At 42.1% G+C, this 20,190-nt stretch overlaps 1 protein-coding gene across 2 annotated transcripts; it reads left to right on the top strand.

The window, feature by feature from the left end:
* The first annotated feature begins 1,397 nt into the window (after positions 1-1,397).
* On the top strand, positions 1,398-20,152 carry ANGEL2 (angel homolog 2). 2 transcript variants are annotated; one of them, XM_080922647.1, is made up of 9 exons: positions 1,398-1,536; positions 3,988-4,310; positions 8,995-9,251; positions 10,659-10,728; positions 12,411-12,832; positions 13,640-13,766; positions 14,339-14,396; positions 16,822-16,985; positions 17,763-20,152. In XM_080922647.1, exons 1-9 carry the CDS (start codon positions 1,478-1,480, stop codon positions 17,912-17,914), a joined length of 1,632 nt encoding a protein of 543 aa, XP_080778773.1. In that variant the 5' UTR covers positions 1,398-1,477; the 3' UTR covers positions 17,915-20,152. The 2 variants fall into 2 exon arrangements, with proteins under 2 accessions (XP_080778773.1, XP_080778774.1); XM_080922648.1 differs by lacking the exon at positions 1,398-1,536 and adding an exon at positions 1,631-1,869.
* Positions 20,153-20,190: the final 38 nt, after the last annotated feature.

The following is a 20,190-nucleotide window of genomic DNA, read 5'->3' as shown; positions in this document are numbered from 1 at the left end:
TATGTTGTGTAGTCAGAGTGTCAGTGGATACATTTGAACAGAATGAGTATGTTGTGTAGTCAGAGTGTCAGTTGGATACATTTGAACAGAATGTGTATGTTGTGTAGTCAGAGTGTCAGTTGGATACATTTGAACAGAATGTATATGTTGTGTAGTCAGAGTGTCAGTTGGATACATTATAGAACAAGGCATATAGGAAATGGCTGGTTAAACTACAAACTGTGATCACCCTTAGAAAACAGAACAGTATAAAACGGAAGCAGGCAGCCCTCATTTGTGGATTCTGCATTTCTAAGCTGCCTACTCCCTAAAACCTACCTAGAATGTCCAAATCAATCCTTACAGTGTTTAGTTTTTCTCCAAGGAAAAAGGCAAATTTAGTTGCCTATTGTGCTTGTTCCTGAGGCTAAACAAGGAGCTCTGCCCTTTTGAATTTTCAGACTAATTAAGTAACTTTTCTACTGACTACTTAGTGTCATTTTCCCACACTTTTACTGATTTTGCTACTAAAAATGGTCCCCAAGCATACTGCTATAAGATTCTGAAGTGACAATGACAATGTGATCCGAAGTCAAGTGTGGCAGTATATGTTGGTAAGCGTAGTGCTCAGACATGCATTTGAGAGGAGTTTGAGGCACGCCTAGACTACACAGCAAGACTTTTGTCCAAGAACACGGGGGTGGGGGGGGTGGGGGGGGAGACCGGACATACAGAGAGAGACAAAGAGAGAGGGGGTCTGGGGGAGGATATCAGAGATTAGCTTTCCTCAGATTTCACGAATTCGCCATTCCTGGAGTGTTTACACAACATAAACCAAGTATTCACGGAGGGTAAAGTATCTCAAAATTAACACAAGAAAAGAAACAAAACTTCTCAAGAAACTACTGCCCGCAGCTACACAGCTCTACCAAAGAACCTAGGCAAGCAGCAACCCTGGCTCCAGGTTCCCTCTGCATCTCTATTCTTCCTGTCCTGTCTCCATTTAAGTTTTCCAAGAACACTCGTGAGATATGACAGACACGGACAATCAACACATTATTTGTACAGGTGGGTTCTCAGATTTCCACAAAATCAATTATAAAGTTCTACCGGAACCCACAGAAGAATATTTCCTCAACGTGGGAATCTGCCATTTGGATCCACCGAAGCACGTAAAAACACTTTTATGGTCTCCTGCAGCTCCTGCTTCTAGTAAAACTGTCCAGTGATACCCTCCTGTCTTCTTTAAGAGGAGGCCTGGAGCTCCGCCCTACCCGGAAATGGCTGTCTGGGCACGCTCTGCGCCTGCCTGGAATCGTGCTGCTTAAGGAATTGCCCAGAACACAAGATGGCGAACCAGCCTGCTGCTAGACGCTCCTCCCAGCATGCCTAGCGGCCGGCCGGGAGCCGAGTGATGGGGATCCGGTAGGGCCCAGTGAGTGGCCGGGGCTGAGACACAGCCGCAGGCCCGGGTGTTGGGCGCTCACAGAGAGCCAAGATGGAGACGTGGCGCTGTGTGAGGAGGGGCTACGGCCGCTGTGTGGCCGGGCGAGGCCGGTCAGTAGCGAGCGGCCGGTGGGAGGAAGGGAGGGACGTGGAGGGGCGGGCAGCGGGGCGGGGCGGTGGGGCACGGGAGGAAGGCGGAGGAAGAGGGTCCGCGGCGGGGACGCGCCCGGCGGCGCCAAGGGAGAGGTAACGCGCGGGCGGGCGGCGGCGGCGGCCTCCGGGGTCCTGCCCGTCTCGCGCGGCCTCCACGTCCGCCGCCGCCCGCGCGCGGGGCCCCGCCCGGAGGGAGGCTGCGCGCCCCGGGGTGGCTGGGCAGCGTCCGCGGCTCGCACACGCCGGTCACGCGGAGGCCAACTTTTTCACCAAGTTCTCGCTCCATCCTGGGTATTTTTCTTTTCAGTCCGTTCATTGAGAGCCGGGCGTCCATACCCAGGAGGCTGAGGCGGGAGGAAAATCATGAATTTGAGGCTTGCCTGGATTTAGACAGCATGGCACTCTGCCTCCAAAAATAAAAAATGTCACTTGAAATTTTAAAGCGCCACAGTACATGCAGCCTCTAATAACGTCACCCCAACTAGTCTCCACCGAATCTTAGATTTGATGTACTGATTATGTTTTTCTCCTATAAACTTTGAGGACTTAGATATTAAGATTCCAATGGTTTGTATAACCTTTGAAACTGTGTAGCATACCATGCATGGGAAATAGCAGATTATGGTTACATAAATCGTTGGGATCTTCTAACTCCATCCCTGTTCCCGTGCTATGGCATATTCTGAGTACAGCTGTGTGCTTGTCCCGTGGGTGGAGACTGGGCTTACAAAAAAAAAAAAAAAAAAAAAAAAAAAAAAAAAAAAACAGACTTTCTAGCCCTCAAAAGCTCACTGCCAATCCAAGTAAGTGTCACAGTGCAAGTTGCAGTATATAGAAGCATTTCAAGACAGAAAATAAACAGCTCCAGCACTGGGGAGATGGAGGCAGGAAGATTAGGAGACCAACGCCAGCCTGTACTGAATGGATGGGGTTTTTTGTTTGCTTGCTTTTCTTCTAGAGAGAGGGTTTTTCTGTGTATCTCTAGCTGTCCTGGAGTCCATTGTGGAGACCAGACTGGCCTTGAACTCAGATCTGCCCACCTCTGCCTCCTGAGTGGTAGGATCAAAGGCATGGCCACCTCAAACAATTTTAATTTAAAAAAAAAAAAAAAAAAAAAAAAAAAAACAAGGTCCAAGTGCTGAAATCCTTACAAGATACAGTGCCCATGTTGTGCCCTTAAATATTTACTTAGGAAGTAGTTTAAAAGTACTTAAGTTTCAAATATATAATACAAGCTATCTTTTCTGATAATAAATTGGACATAACAAATCTTAATGCATCTTAAGCGAAACAGTGATAGTAGATGTTGAGACACAAACCCCACAAACCCCAACATACTGCCAGATAACACAGTAAGGATTCAGTGCTTTTTGAGAACTTGAGAGCAACATGTCTATTAAATATATTCTTGTGGGGCTGGGAAGATAGCTCAGTTGTTTAAGTGCTTGCTGTACAAGGCCAAGGACCTGAATTGGAGTCCCCAGCACCCATGTAAAGGTGGGAAAGGTGTCACATTTGTAACCATAGTGCTGGGGAGCAGGAGCATCCCAGAGCTGACCTGCTGGTCTAGACGACTCAGTTGTTGGGGTTCCCAAGTTCAGACAGAGATCTTGTCTCCGAATACAAGTTGAAGACCAGTAGACTCCTGGTGTGACCCTCAGGACTGTACATACAGAGCACATACACCTGCAAATACACAAAGTAACAGTCTTAATGTACTTTGCTTGAATTGATAAGAATGGTGTCAGTTTGGGGTGTAGGTGGATTTTTATAAATAATCCTTATGCTTTTTAGTTTTCCCCAGGAGGCTATATGCTTAGAAAGTAGAACAGAAAAGCACGTTGTCCACCCATTGGTTAGGATGGGAAGGAGCTAAAGCTAAAACCCTTTGACAGATTTTTGCTTTTAGCTTTACCAGTGTTTAGGAAGAATTTAACTTTGTTATAAAAATACTGCTCCAAAGCATGTTTTTACTCTAAATTGTAGTTGGAAGTAGACATTTTTTTTCTTACATCCTACTACTTAACTGTTACGCTTGCTCTGGCTTTTATTTTTGTTGAATTTTTGGTGCTAGAAATCTATTCTGCTTACTGGTGTGTTGGGAGTAGGTTAACCTCTCAGCTGGACTGTGGACTGATGTTGGGAGCAGGAGGTATGTGGTATCTTGGCAGCCTAACTAGTATTTTCTTGTTAGGATTTAGAATACTATTTACTACTGTTGAGGGGAAAACACTGAGTATTGATGCCAACCACCATTAAAGATGGGTGCTCTTCCCTTTATTCTTACAGACTTAGAAATAAAGTTCAATGTGAGACCACATCTCACCTAGAGAAGATAGATTTGGATTTTGTATAAACTACAGCTGAACAAAAAGTGGTACCTCAAGGAGTGTCTGCTTTTTCTTCTAGGTACTCTATGTTTCCCTATCCCCTAAAGACTTTGGGTCGAGACTGGACCACACCTTGGGAGGATCTGCAGAAATACTGCTGGCTCAGACATATTTCCAGTTGTCTGAGGTGGCCGGGACATTACTCACGTGCACCCTACCCATACTTCAGTAGCAGGCATTTCTCATTGAACTGTAGACCACCTTTTCTGTTTGAGTCTGGGACTCAGTTTCAGTATAATTGGAGACCTGACCAACTGAGCCACACATCCTTGATCCATCTCTCTCGTTACGTAATGAACTCTGACAAAGATGAGCCCTCATCTAAACGAAGAAAACACCAAGGTAAAGGAGTTGTTTCTCTTGTGGGGAATAGACACAGATGGTAGGCCACGTTGAAGCCATCCTTTCGAATTCTGAAGTTGTTCTTTATGTTTTAGTGGTACAGGTGCTTATTCTAAGCCAGTACTTGCTCAGTGTTAGGGATGTATCTTTATTTTCTACTACGTGTGTTTTTCTATCAGAGTAGAAAGCACTATAAGTAAAAAGACCTATATAGTCTATGTAAGTACTTACATAAGTAAAGTATGACTGTAACATTAGAAAATGACTCCCATTTAGACTGTAGAAAACAGAAGTAGGTAATATAAAGCTTAAGAATAGTTCTTATTAAAAAAAAGCAAAAAAAAAAAAAAACCCAAAAAAAACAAAAAGAAAAACAAGTGTATAGCACCCACTCAGAGTAGGGTACACCTAGACCTTAAGTCATCAATAACTCAAGAGCTAAGAATATAGCTTTGTGGCAATTTTTGGTATTTAAAAATCATTACGTCTAATCTATACACACCAAGAAAACTGACTGTTTCTGTGTTATGTTTTGTTTTACGCGTGTACTTTATTCTTATGGTAACTAGTAAGATTTCAATACATACTATCAAACCTTTAAAAAAAATCAAGTACTGACAAAAATATATTCATATAGTTTTATGCCAAAATGCTTTTTAAAATCTGTACATGTATCTCTTTTTTAAAAATAAAGTTGTAAGAAAAAAAAAGGAATAGTTCTCATGACATTTTTTATGAAGAGACTTTGATGACATAGAGATTGGCAGTGGAGGTCACTGATCTAAAAAATATTAATTTTGTGTTCTCATTTTAATAGTAATTTTTAAAATATAAAAGGATTTTTTTATTAGAAACAGTCATAAATAATATATTACAGGGTAAAATTCTAGCTTGCTAAATCTGTATTTCCCAAATTAGCATCTATAAATATCCTAAGTGTATATTTTTTCCTTCTTTGTCAATGCTAGGGATTGACCCCAACACCTTGTGCTTGTTCAGGTACTGAGCTACACACCCAGTCCTAGATAGACTGTTGAGGGAGTCACAGTGGTTACTTGTTAGAAAAGAAGCCATATCTTTGCTGGCTTTGTGGAACTTCCATCAGCTTTTCTCGTGCTGTTTTTACTCACAGACAACTCTTGTCCTCCTACCAGCTGTAACCCCAGGGTATACTAAGGTCTGCAAGAGCTGGGAACGCCTTTCTGACCCACTCTAGTCTTCATGAGGATGCTTTAGAGGGGCTGTGTGACAGTTGGTGTGTAGGGAGCTGAGGCAGAGCTAAGGAACTGAGCGTCAGCTATGTGTGTATAGTGTAAGAATCCTATGTGTATAGTATGTGACTAGTATACAGAGGTAAGATTCCTATGAGGCGTTGAAATCTGTACTCCAAAGGATCCAGTTGTTTCTGATTACATGTCTGCTGTTGATCAGGCCAACTTCCATTCCTGTTGTCACTTTTGATAATTCTGTGCTCTCTCAGATAGAATTTTGACAGGCTACACAAGCATTGTAAAGTTTAGGAAGTACTCCCTACCCTTATGTGCACTCTGCCGCTATGGCATGAACTCGGAGACATCACTGAACCTATGTTCCTTGGTTTTCTAGTGTAATAAAGAATACTTACTTTGAATATCTGTTAAAGATAAAGCAAGATAATGTGTACATGCCTAACTTACTATTGGCTTCATAGTGGCTACTCAGAAGTTTTCCCAGAAATGGTAGGGAATTGCAGCTACATACTGACAATTTCTGATTGCTACCTGACTCTCTATCTGTCCATTCCTCCTAGGTGTTGAGAATAAGGAAAAGGCTCTTCGTTAAGCCACATATGTGACTTCCGATATTTCACTAATACTTTCCAATCAAGAGAACAGCATTACTAATTTGCCTGTCACTTTAAAGTGGTATTTGAAGGATTTGTATGACACAATTTGTATGACTTTTAATTAGGCACCCCAATACCTGCTCAGGCCTATTGCTCACTTTCTCTGACTCATCTCTCTTCTCTGCTGTGATCACCTTGTTCCTCCTGACATGGAAGGTATATAAGATTTTGCAGTGTGAATTTATGTTGTAAAGTATGTGATGGCCAGAGACTGTTCACTGTTCAATGGTTTTGAGATTGTCCTCCATGGAGCCTAGCCTGTGAACACACTTGCACCTATTCAGTAAAAACAACTGTGGTCAGATGGACAGTATGTTTTCCCCTCAGCAGAGATTTGGTGTCCTTGTGAAATGAAAAGCAGTGCCAAAGGGCTCCACACGCTGTACAAGTTTGAAAGTCACCATATTAACCAGGTAATCCACTGGTCCTGGTTATTTAAGAAGGACATAGTAATCTCATGTATTTACATGCCACTCTGTGTACATTCGTCTAAGGAGCTCTGATGAGTGTTCTTCACCTTCACTGATTATGTCACCGTGACAGTGACAGAGGATGGTGCTGCGGTGGGTGAAGGCTTCCACATGGCATGATGGAGCTCTTCTGTCTTGCTTATATCCAGAGACCACAGTGTATGCCTAACCAACAGCCCAGTTGGTGAATAGGCTTCTGTCAGTGTAGCTGTGCAGAGCTAGTACTGTTGTTAGTCTTCATTGTAAGCCTTTGGGGGTGAGATTTCCCCATGCTCAGTGCAGGAGAGGGAGGGGCTAATGGATTTCACTCACCTGGGCATGGGGCTGCCGCTTGGGACAGAATTCTGCAGTTGTCAGAAAACTTTTCTTTGATTTCATTTCCTTCCACCTTTTCCCTTTCCCTGCCCTTCCCTTAGCGCCTTTGCCCTCCAGCCTCACTGATCACACTGATTATCTAATGTCTGGGCAAATGTCTCTTACCTGTATGTAGCAGGGAGATGCTTAGAGACCAAGGAAAGTAATCTGGCATAGTTAATTGCTACGGTATACTTTATTGGCAGCTGTATGTGGGGTATGCATATTTTAATTATGAATATGAATGTAAAAGACTTTTAAAATGGTAGCATATTTTCTTTACACTCTGCATATAAGCATACCATTTCAGTCTATTTCCTGTTTGGTTTGTTTTGGTTTTGTTTTGGAGATGGATTCATTGTAGCCCAGGCTAGCCTCAAACTCTTAGGAATTCTGCCTCAGCCTCCTGAGTTCTGGGATTGCAGATATAAGCCCCATATCCAGACAACTTTATTTAGTAGAATTGTATGTGTTATATAGCCTAGTGAAATGAAAACCTTCATGTAGGCTAGAGGAGGACAGTCTGAGGCCAAAAGATGCTCTATACCCTCAGTATGCTTGGCTGGCCATCACCAAGTGCTAACATTAGCACCAGTTAGGTTTTCTTCATTGTTGAGCTTCTGAGTAACTAAATGTTCCTCTTTGTTCTCCTGGCTTCCCTTCCATTAAGCATGGTCTCACTAGTGGGACATAGTAAGACCCCAGATCAAAGGTGAACAAACATTTGTAGTTACATTTTTTTTTCCTGGCAGGAGGCATTGAACCTGCTTTCCAGATAAGTGTTCGACCTTGTTTTTGTTGTTTTGTTTTTTGGGGGGAGGGGAGGGTTTAATCTCACTACATGTAGGCCAGGCTAATCCTGAACTTCAGCTTTCTGAGTGCTGAACTATAGATGTGTCACCAGGCCTGGCTGTGACAGTGTGTGTGTGTGTGTGTGTGTGTGTGTGTGTGTGTGTGTGTACACATACACACACATGCATCCTCCAAAGATGATTATTTATCAGTGGAAGGGTGTCTTTAATTACAGAATCTCATCTTTTTCTATCCACCTTTATTGCTTTTTCGAAGAATTGTATGTCTTTGCATAGTATGATCTGTGGTGCATTCTTGGGGGTTGTATACAAGACTCAGTCAGAAGTCTCTGCTGTTTATCTGGAGCATTCTGTAATACCAACACTGTTTTTGTGTACCTACATTACATTACAAGGCTCATCCTGTAACCCGTGATCTGTAACTGTTGATTTTTTTTAAAGATTTGTTTACTTATTTTTTATATATATATAAAATAAGTAAACAAATTTTTTTCAGACACACCAAAAGAGGGCATCAGATCCCATTACAGATGGTTGTGAGCCACCATGTGGTTTCTGGGATTTGAACTCAGGACCTCTGGAAGAGCAGCCAGTGATCTTAACCGCTGAGCCATCTCTCCAGCCCTGTAACAGTTGATTTTGTCATTCTGTTTGCACTTTCCACTTGTAACATTTTAGACACTAACCACTTCCCACATATTGTCATTCATACCACCCTCCATCCCTGTGTAAACTAGGGCTCTGAGCTGAGGTAACTGGTGGTCTTAATAGGGAATGAAATGTGGGAAGTCATCTCTGGAAAGCCAACTCAGGCAAAGTCAGTTCCTCTCCCCTTCCCCTCCCCCTCCCTTTTCCTTTCCCTTGTATTGAAGAATGCTAAGCATGACTGATGGCAGTCTTAACCAGGGACAAATGGGAAAGCGCAGCCACACATAGTCTTAGGTTTTCAGCCTTCAGAAAGATTTGGTAGCCCTCAGTCAGTATATGGATTTGCTACCTTGTCAGCCCACCTGATGACAGCTTGCAACTAGTCAGTGTCATGTAGCTATCTCCTAGGGAAGCATTTTCCTCCATGGCTGAGGGCATTTTCTTTAAAGTATTTGTATACAGGAAAGTATCGGGTCTCATTTGATTGATATATTTTGTCTAATACATTTTAACAGGAACAATAAAAAGGAATTGGGAGTATTTATGTAGCCATAATAAAGAGAAAACAAAGAACCTGGAAGACAAAAATGTTGACTCCACGTGTGAGGGCCATGAAGATAAGTTTGACTTCTCAGTGATGTCTTACAACATACTTTCGCAGGAGCTACTGGAGGATAACTCCCACCTCTACAGACACTGCCGACGCCCAGTGTTACACTGGAGCTTTCGGTTCCCCAATATTTTGAAAGAAATCAAACATTTTGATGCAGATGTAAGTGTGTAAAGCAGTATTAAAGATTTTCATCCAAGGAAAGTGTGGTTGATGAGTGTGCAGTCACGGGCAGTGTTTTATTTACTTCATGCTCTTAGGGAAGGAGCCATTGGTAGCTAGGTATGGCTTTCTTACTGTTGGTCACTGGTAGAAATAATCACCCAGCTTTTCAAAAAGCTGAAAGTTTTAAAGTATTGGTCAACTTTGAGACTCAGACTGGAAGCATTTTAAACAAAAATATTGGACTTGAAATTTCAGTAATTTGTGCAAAAAAAAAATCTACATAGTAAGATGATAGCATTTAAAGAATGCCAGTTGGGTTTGTTTGGAGACAGGATCTCTGATACCTCACAGGAGCCTCAAGTTTTCGTAGGTTGACCTTGAACTCCTGGTTTTCCTGTCTCTACCATGAAGTGCTGAGGTGGCAGGCAGGTGCCACCATGTCTAGCTAAAGAAACAGTGGAGTTTTTTTGGGGGAGGGGAGGTAAGGTGTCACCATGTCCAGCTAAGGAAATAGTGGGTTTTGGGGGGTGGCGTGTAAGTGGGTGATCTGGGGATGCTGGGATGAAACCAACCACTTAGGAAGGGCTTCGCAGGGCTTGGTAGATGCCTTGGTGGTTAAGAACTGATTGTTCTTCTAGAGGACTTGGGTTCAATCCCAGGACTCACATGGCAGCTCATGACCATCCGTAACTCTAGTTCCAAGGGGTCTGACATCCTTTTCTAGCCTCTGTGGTCATTGCATGAACATGATGCACAGAACTCAGGCAAAGCATTTATATACATAAAATACAATATCAAATTTTTATTTTAAAGAAAAGAAAGTACCTGAGCCAAGTGTGATGCTGTGTCTGTAATCTAACCCTTGGCTGAAGCAGAAGGACCACTCTGAGTTCAAGGCTGTTCTGGGTGATATAGTGACAGTCTTTTGTTTTAAAAAGAATCCAAAACTTTAGTAACAATGAACATGGAAATTCATGAAAGACAGCTTCACATATTAAAAAAGTTCTCTCAAGAACTAGCCCATAAGATACTATTTCATGAGTGTGGGCCATGGTTTTGGGGTGTATTATAAGATATTTAGAAACATATTTCTTGTGATATAGAATATATGAGTAGTAATTTTTTTTCAAAAAAGAAAAAAAAGACAAGCTGTGTGGAGTTGGTACACACCTTTATTACTAGCACTTGGGAGGCAGAGGTGTGTGGATCTCTTGAGTTCAAGGCCAGTAGTTCCAGAATAGCCAAGGCTACACCAAGAGACTCTGTGTTGAAAAGCCAAAAATAAAAATAAATAGCATTAATTCTAAAAATAAGAAAAAGTATATATGCAATGTTAATGTCTACTGTATAGGTTAATTAGAATTCATACTTGGATGTTTTAATTTGTGCCACATTTTCTTCAAGGTGCTTTGTCTGCAGGAAGTTCAAGAAGATCATTATGGGACAGAGATCAGGCCGAGTCTGGAATCACTGGGTACAGTATAACCTTTGTTTACTTTTTTGTTACTGTTTTAACCAGATTCATTCTTGCAGAATTGTTTGTTATTAAAACATAAGTTTTTAAACAAAAAATAATATATTTGGAGTTAACATTTTAAAAAAGCTCTTAGTATTTATTTTTATTATGCCTACATTTCTTATGCCCTTGGGGATCAGAAAAGGTTAGTTATCCACTCTAGAAGTGGAGTTAAAGATGGCTGTGAGCCACTATATGGGTGTTAAGAACTGACCCTGGGTCCTCTGCAAGAGCAACAAGTGCTCTTAATCACTGAACCATCTCTCTAGCCCTGGGGATAGCTTTTAATTTTTTTTATTATTTTACAGATATGTGTATTGTCTGTATGTGCACCATGTGTGAGTCTTCAGCCTGTGGAGACCAGAAAAGGGAGCTCCTGTGGCATTATAATTAATAGGCAGTGTGAGCTACAATGTAGGAGCTAGAACGGAACAGGTCATCTTCAAGAGCAGCCACTGCTCTTAACCGCCGAGCATTTTCAGCACTTTTGGGATAACTCTTAATTCTAAAATGCGATACTATTCAAAATGTCAAGCAAATCCTGCAGCATTTCTGCTGGAAATTCCATGCTGATCTTACAAGGGAAGGCCTCCAGGAGTCATTCAGCTACTGTACCACTGCGGGTCTGTGCTGCAGATGAGGAACTGGGTCACCTACTTTATCAGCAGGAGGATTTCCCATGCCTTGTTTGATGAAGCAGCTTTAAGAATCATCTCATCTCCAGGCATGAAGCATAAAACATGTGCCGGCATGGCATTCATTCATTTATCCGGTGCCTTCTGAGTACCTGTCTGACCTTTTCACTGTTCTAGAAATGAGACACATCCACAGCTGGCCTCCTTCCCTTGTGGGATGTGTCTAAGTGGACCATAGGCAAGGAAAACAGACGGGGAAGATTTAGGTTTTCAGCAAGATTCGTGGACAGGGTGAGGATTGGACAAAGATGTGTGGGAGGTGAAAGGGGAGCCATGCCTAGAGCATTCTTGATAGTAGAACCAGCAGGGCAAAGGCTCCAGTGGATTCATGCCACAGAGAGTGAGGTGGGGGAAGATGAACAAAAAGACCAAAGTACTGTTCCTGCTGACCTACTAGTAAAAAACCTAGGCATACTGTTTTTGAGACGAGGGCTTGCTGTGTGACTCAGGTTGGTTCAAACTCATAATTCACCTGCCTCCTTACAAATGCTTGCATTACAAGTGTATAAGACTGTTCCCTGCCTTACATTATAAGGTGTGTGGTGAGCCTCACTATAATCCCAGCACTTGGGATACAGAAGCATTATGATAGGAGTTCAAGGCCACTTGGGACCATGTAACAAGTTCACGAATGGCCTGAGAATCTTGGTGAGTCCCTGTCTCAGAAGACCCTTGGGCTGGGACTGGAGATCCATCCTAGAGTGCCTGCCTGCTATGACCTGCAGCACCTCTACCACCACCAAGAGAGAGACAAGATAAGACTTTTCAGAATTTATTTTCTTCAGTGCTGAAACTGAAACACTCTTAGGCCCAACTCTAGCCTAAACTTCGGTTTTAACATATCCTTATATCCTGTCTTGTAGAATATGCTTTGTCAAAATTGCTTTAAAATCTTAAGGGAAATGTATTTGACATAGTCTCTCTTTTAAAATCCATTCCTTGTAGGTTATCACTGTGAATATAAGATGAAAACAGGAAGGAAACCTGATGGCTGTGCCATCTGCTTCAAACATTCCAAATTCTCACTCTTATCTGTGAACCCAGTGGAGTTCTGCCGCCGTGACATTCCTCTGTTGGACAGAGACAACATTGGATTAGTTTTACTCCTGCAGCCCAAGATCCCACGCGCTGCCTCTCCATCTATCTGCGTAGCTAACACTCATCTGCTGTATAATCCACGGCGTGGTGATATTAAGCTGACCCAGCTGGCAATGCTGCTAGCGGAAATTTCCAGTGTGGCCCTTCGGAAAGATGGCAGCTTCTGTCCCATTGTCATGTGTGGTGACTTTAATTCTGTTCCTGGATCTCCACTCTATAGTTTCATAAAGGAAGGAAAGTTAAATTATGAAGGTCTTGCGATTGGAAAGGTAAGTGCTCATTTCCTCTGTGTTAGGAAACGAGCTCTGGCTGCTCTGCCCATCAGAATGAGGGGATGGTGATCAGTGGAGAGAAGATGGTCCTAGCATGGCTGTGTGAAAACATGGGTGTCTAATACCTCTACACTGAAATGTGATGATCCCCACAGTTATGAGCAAGTGCTTTTATTCACGGGGTTTGATTTTTGTCTTTTTCACTTACGAAAGCTTTCTGTCTAAAGCAATTAGCAGGTAGAAAGAGAAGTTTGAAGACAAGGATAACCTGAAAGCCCCTTTCACAAGGGGTAGGAGGAGGTCTGAATGCTGGACGTGGACAATACAGTAACTTAATATTTATTATATAAGTTACCTTTTACATAATGTTTTCCTTGTTTACTGCTAAATACTTTTATTCTTTAGCATAGAATTATTTTTATAAGGCTCTGAATAATATCTCCATGACCATTTGATTTTTAGTATATTTAACTAAAATAAGTCCTCCACCAACAGAATTTTCAATGATAGCTTTAAATTTGATTTTAGAGCTTAGCATGTGACACAGTAGAAACTATATTACAGATACCAGAAAGAGTAAGACAGTATTAGCGGGAAGCCATAGACATTTAGATGTTCACATAAGGAAACACATGTGAAAAGCCTGCATTTCCATGTAATGACAAGTGCTTTCTGAGCTGTATCTGGATGGGAATAAAGGGCCTGCTTATCATTTCTGATTACCTCCCAAGAAAAACATAAACATTTCAGTACATAAATAGTTAAAGTCTGTTCACTTAAGATGCCTGTTGAAATTCTGTGCAGGTATCTGGCCAGGAACAGTCTTCACGGGGACAAAGAATTTTATCTATTCCAATTTGGCCCCCAAACCTAGGCATCTCTCAGAACTGTGTTTATGAGGCACAGCAGGTTCCCAAAGTAGAAAAGACAGGTGAGTGTGGGGGTACATTTTGGCAGTCTGCTGGGTTATGGTCTTCCCTTTGAAGTCCTAAAGCTAAAATGTCAAACTTTGAGTATCTCAGATGAATGTTCATGTATACAAAAATAAATGGCTTTTGTGCATTTTTTTTAATGTGCTTCAAATTTCCTTTTTAAGAGTAAAATTCTGGGCTGGAGAGATGGCTCAGCAGTTTAGATCACTGACTGCTCTTCCAGAGGTCCTGAGTTCAATTCTCCACAGTCACATGATGGCTCACAACCATCTGTAATGGGATCCGATGCCTTCTTCTGGTGTGTCTGAAGAGAGCAACGGTGTACTCACATACATAAAATAAATCTTAAACAACAACAAAAATGTGTTACTGTGCATGAGTAACTTGCATGTCACCTCATAGTTGTTTGCACTCCCCCATCCCTGTAGACCATCCAATATAGGCTATAAGATCAAGCATTTAACCAAACATCTAAACTAGACATGAGTCTGACTAGAGATAGCTATGCTCTGGCAAACTAGAACAGAACTGTATGCACATTGGATTGACATGATTCCCTCTGCTTTTTCAGACAGTGATCTGACTCAAGCACAGCAGGAGAAAGCAGGGGTCCCAGTGTCAGCTGACAAGTAAGTTCCAGTAGGCAGCACTGCACAGTCCTTGACTTTAACTGAATAATGCAAAAAATTCTTTCTCAGAAAACACTTGGATCCAGAATGGAGTCAGTGCTATTTTACGCTGCAAAGGCTGCTGGGTTTAAGACAAATACACATGAATTCCAGGTCTGGCTACTGCTTTTTAGCTGTGAAAATCAAACATCTCTAGGGTTCGATTTCCTTACCTGGGTTGTGAGGATTCACAGAGCACAAGTGCATTCCTAAAGCAGTGTTTTATGCTTTGGTGCCTTAGGCAGTGTTCTGAAAACACAGCATGTGGGCCTGGACTGGCCCTGGAACCCTAAAATGTATGCCATTATGTATTTAGAGAGCCCAGGTCACAGGAAAGTTATCTTCTCAATTTCTGTAGGAAGGACCCTTAGTCTTATTTAACTCACTTAGATCCCAGGCAACAGGCAACATGACCCAGACACCAGGCTGTAGAGAGGAGCATTGTCCTTTTCTCTTGAACTGTAAGAAAAGCATCAGAAGCAGAATGAAGACGCCTTTGTCAGTTAAAAAGAAACTTGAACAAGTGGATGTGTGGAACAAGTTCAAGGATGCTTGAACAGTGGATGTGTGGTAATGCATCAAGACAGAGACCTATATCTTATCTCTTTAAGGTTCTTGAGATGTTTATTTTATATTACAACTAGATTTTTTTTTCAGTATTTAAATGTAAGTACCACATTAGAAGCATGTCTCCTTCAATTTATCATCATTCTTTTTAGTTTTAGTTTGAGTGTCTTGTTTGACAAAAAAAAATTCTTATAAATAACATATTAAGGAAAGTAGCAATTTTTAGTGAATAAACATATTAAATATAGCAAAAGTTCCCCTGTAATTGATCAAATAAAGGTGGTGTAACATTGATGGTTTTGAGAAGTTAGATCTCTTACAAGGTTTACCTGTGTACCCTAGGTTAGCTCGAGCTCTTTCCTTCCAATGAACTACAGTCACACTGCATGCCCATGCTCTTCCCTAGCTCTGGTATTGTATAAGATGTGTGACAAATGTGTGAATCCATAGCACCATCTATAAACTGAGACACCGACAGTAAGACATCAATTTGAAGGAGACCTAACTTGCTTTTGTGTCTCATTGTGTAGCTCAGGCTAGCTCCAGCTTCCCACATGTGAAATTATAGACATGCATCACCTTTACATTTAGTAACGCTAATTATAAGTCTTTAGACATGAGAAGTTACCTGTGTTTATTGACTTAGCTTATAAAAATTAAGGGCCTTTTTAAAAAATTGAATGTTATGTGCATTGATAGTTTGCCTGTGTGTGTGTCTATGAGAGGATACCAGATCCCCTGGAACCAAAGTTACAGTTGTGAGCTGCCGTTGGGTGCTGGGAATTGAACCTTGGTCCTTTGGAAGAGCATCCAGTGTTCTTAACTGCTAAGCCATCTCTCCAGTCCAAAGAATCAAATTTTTGTGTGTCCCTCAGCACCTACAATGGTGTATAAATTTTCCTTTATAGCACAAATGGCTCTAAAATTTATGTCATTAGAAAATAATCTTTCACCTTTTGTCAGTAACAAGCCAAGTGTTGGCTGCAGCGGTGAGAGTGAATCACCCTGGAGCTGTCATGAGGCAGCACAAGCATGAGAGGCCCGTGACTTCTGTGCCAGTGGAGGTCCAGATGGTCCCAAGTGGCCCTGCACACTGACTACTGATCGCACCCTTCGAAACACAGCTGAAGTCAGGCAGTGGTGGCACACACCTTTAATCCCAGCACTCAGGAGGCTGAGGCAGGCAGGCTGGTCTACAGAGTGAGTTCCAGGACAGCCAGGGCTACATGGAGAAACCCTGTCTCAGAAACTAAAAAGAAGAAACTGAGCCAAGAACTGCAGGCTGTTCTAGGATCATATGCTCACTGTGTAAACGGAGGCTCTCACATGGATAATTTTAAGGTCTGATTAGTATATTGTTACTTCTTACTCCATTTGCTGAGTTTTAGATGCCGTTTGTTTACATTTACTGCATCACTAAAGGAGTCCTCACTTGGAATATGGTTCGTTTAAGTGAAACTCATCTAGCTGGGTGTGGGGCTTACACTTGTGACCATAACATTGCAGTTGTTGAGGCAGAAATATCATGAAAAGGAAGCCAGTCTGGGCTATGTAATGATATTGAGGCTAGCCTGGTCTATGAGCTCTCAGGCATAGTGGCTTACACTTACAACAGCACTCAAGCAACTGAGATAAGAGCTGCCGCAGATTTGAGGCAGGTCTGAGTCTGAGCTGTAAGTTTCATCTCAGCCAGGCTGTGACGTAACCCTCTGAAAAGGAACATCAAACGTGTCCTTAGTCTTTGTCTGAGAATGGAGTAAACGTTAGTTTTTCCTATGAAATCTTTGATGGATAGTAAGCCCTTTTCTCTCCACTTTAGAGTGTCCTCACATCTGCAGCATGGTTTCAGCTTGTCATCTGTCTATTCCCATTATGTTCCTGACACTGGAGTTCCAGAGGTGACCACCTGCCACTCTCGAAGTGCCATAACTGTCGATTACATTTTCTACTCTGCAGAGAAGGACGACACTGCTCGGGGTCCAGGTAAAAAGCATGTGGAAACAGCGCTAGAACGCACGGGGCTGGACTGATGACAGCAGCCAGGCAGAGAGATCCCCACACAAACTCTCACAGCCATAGTCAGTGCCAGCCAGAGACTAAGTCCTGTGCTGCCATCGCTCTTTATCAGACAGGCTGCCCATAGCAGACCCTAGGCGTGAACCTGAGGCGAGCTCTTGGCAGTACATTCCTCGTTACAGTTCAAGGAATCGGGTTGTATAAGCCAGTGGGAGCTTGGAGAAAACTGGAACCTTAGTATCTTGAATCCGTATTATCAGGTTGTTTGATTTGACTAAACTAACTACCAAGTGTGCGTTGCTCTCAGTTTAGACAGTAAGGTCTGGAAGTTGCCATGCCTACAGCGTTCACTAGATGGCAGGAGTGTGCCAGGGCTTAGCAGCTCCAGTCTAAGGCATGCATTCACTTGGGTGGAGAATGATTGGGCTCAAATCTTACCATCTTACCTTGCAGTCACCTCAGCATCCCCTGCAAGGCTTCACTCTGTACATCCGAGTGGGCTGGTTGTCAACCTCAGATTATTAGCAATTTTATGTTACATTGTGTAAACTGTATTAATTGAAATAGAAAAAATATCTGGCATAAAAAGCATGAATCTGTTTAACGATTTATTAGTAATAATTTTATAAAACTATACTCCAAAAACTTTCATATTAGTTTTCTAGTGGGCTTTGGGTTCTGTTTCAGTGTTTTGATTTTTAAAAAACTTGTTTAATGACAGTTTCACTAAATGTGTGTTTCTAGGAGCTGACGTTACTTTGGTTGGTGGCTTGAAACTTCTGGCTAGACTGTCACTCCTAACAGAACAGGACTTGTGGACTGTGAATGGACTTCCCAATGAGCACAACTCCTCAGACCACCTGCCTCTGCTGGCCAAGTTCAGGCTTGAGCTCTGACTACCGCTCATTCCCAGAACTTCCTGTCTGGATTCTTTTCAAAGGCTGTACAAATTTTAAGTGTTTGCATGTTTCTCATTGTTGTAATGTGGGGTTTTCAATTTCTGTTACATGCTTGAAACAGATTGGAAGAAAGAAATTTACAACTGTTTTTTAATGAAATAATTTCCTGATATCTGATGTCTAAAGAACGTTATTGTAGATGACTTTCTAAGTCCTGGTAAAGGTGACAGCATTTGAAAACTGTTGTTTCCCTCCTTGGCCCTCAAGGAAGTCAGTGATTTTTAGTACATCTGGTGGGTAGTCCTGCCAGAACCTGAAAAGCTCAGCAGCCTTTTCTGGAGACCTAGAAGCCTGTGCTTGTTCTTAGAAATCACTGGGTCATTCCTCCAGAGTTCCACGCTTCTGAAGAAGCTTGACAATGTGTTGTTGTAAAGAACACTTGACAGTGTGTTAGTAGAGAACACTGACTGGTGTCACTGCCACCCTGAGCTGTGGGATGTGCCTACAGTTTGTAGTGAAAGTAGTTGAGAAGTGTAGGTCAGTCTTATAGGAGCAGAGCTCCTAGGGAGATATGGTGGTGCATACCTATAATCTTATTAACATTTGGAAGGTGGCAGCAAAAGGGTTAGTTGTTTAAAGCCAGCTTTAGCAACATAGCAAGTTTGAGGCCAGCCTGGGCTACATAAAACCTGTCTTTAAAAAAAAAAAAAAGGCAAAGTCTTTTATGTCCATTACTGTCCTGGACAAAGATTGCCCCAAGGAAAGCAGATGGGCCAGGTGCATCCACAAACATCCTTAATCTTGCAGCTGGGAGACAGGCAGGAGGATGGCTTTGTGTCTTGGGCTGACTAGGTCTATACACAAGGCCCTGTGTCTTAAAGACCGACACAAGACGGCAGTCCCCAGGTTGTGCCTTTATCTCCTGCGTTTCCCCTTCTGTTGGATGGTGATGGAAGGCCCTTGGGTCAGGAGCAACATTTTGTTGAGCCAATTTTGTATACATTTACTAGAGAAGTCTTTGGAGGGAAGCGGGAGCTCCACGGCTATTTGTCATTTGCATCCAACATGCAGGAGTCGGCATGGGGAGTTGTTGCTTAGACCTGGAGCCTCACTGTTGGCTGTAGCTTTGAGCTCTGGCACACAGCAGCTTTCCCTGTACAAGTATCGAATAATAGAATTCTAAATGTGAGTAGAAATTTCTCTTTAAAAATAGTAGACTCAGATTACAGGCATTTTTACTAAGACATCACTGCACAGTAATAAATGTTTTCTATGGTGAGTTTTATTAATAGAATGTTTTAGAGACTAAATCTTTGCAATTTAAAATTTTAACTCATTTATTCCAGTTATTTTACGTCTACTAGACTCTGCCTCAAGGTGTGTAGACTAAAGTGTCCAGTGAGCACTGAGCAAGCACAGGCTCACTCTGATTTCCATGTGGAATATTTATTACGAGAGTGCTGATGGTCCAGTTTACCTTGTGCGGTGCTAAAGGTCCTGGTTAGAGACATAATCTATCAAATTACAGTGGTAATTGTCTCTTTAATTAGGGTGTGTTGAGTGAATTTGTATAGACATCATTGTAAGCAAACTAACATTCATGAAAACCTTTGTAAAGTTTTTATATCCTGATGAATGTAATGTGAATTTTGGCTTATTTCATGTACAGCTCTTTGATACAGTTAATTCATAAATTGTTGTTAGCTTATCACTGCTAAACTGTGACCACACAGTACTTCTCACAAGCTTTTAAAACTCCAATAAATATTACCTATTTTCTCTACTGTGTGGACAGAGAGGAGTCAGCGACTCCTCTAGGCCTTGTGTTTACCTGCCAAGCAAAGTTTGATCTACTATAGAAGTCAGGTCTCTCACAGGCTAATGTGTGTACAGGCTATGTGTGGTGTGTGTGTGTACGTGTGTTTGCTAGCACGTGTGTCTAGAAGCCAGAGGTGAGCCTTCTGGAGCCATCCACCTTTTATAAGAGGTTCTTTGGCTGGACTGGTGCATGCCAACATCATATAAGCTGGCAACCAGCAAGGCTCAGAGACCCTCCAGTCTGCCTTCCTCACAGGAGACTACTTTTGAGTCCTGGGGTCACACTCGGGCCCTCTAACTGAGCCATCCCCAGCCTCATGCTGGCCAGGTTACAAATGCAAAGGGAAAGTGTGATGACATTCTAGTTCTTACTTTTGCCATCAAGATAATAAACACTTGAAATCTTGTCTTTCAGGATTGAGCATCTGCTAGTTTTTAATCTTTTTGTTTGAAAA

Source organism: Micromys minutus (assembly GCF_963924665.1).
Source record: "Micromys minutus genome assembly, chromosome: 1".
NCBI classification, from domain to species: Eukaryota; Metazoa; Chordata; class Mammalia; order Rodentia; family Muridae; genus Micromys; species Micromys minutus.
The sequence above is the reverse complement of the archived record's forward strand: the minus strand, read 5'-3'. Positions and strand labels throughout refer to the sequence as shown.

Coding starts and splice junctions, on each gene's coding strand:
- ANGEL2 (XM_080922647.1), top strand. CDS start 1,478: ATGGAGACGTGGCGCTGTGTGAGGAGGGGCTACGGCCGCTGTGTGGCC. Junction 1,537..3,987: donor TGTGTGGCCGGGCGAGGCCG/GTCAGTAGCGAG, acceptor TTTTTCTTCTAG/GTACTCTATGTTTCCCTATC. Junction 10,729..12,410: donor GCCGAGTCTGGAATCACTGG/GTACAGTATAAC, acceptor CATTCCTTGTAG/GTTATCACTGTGAATATAAG.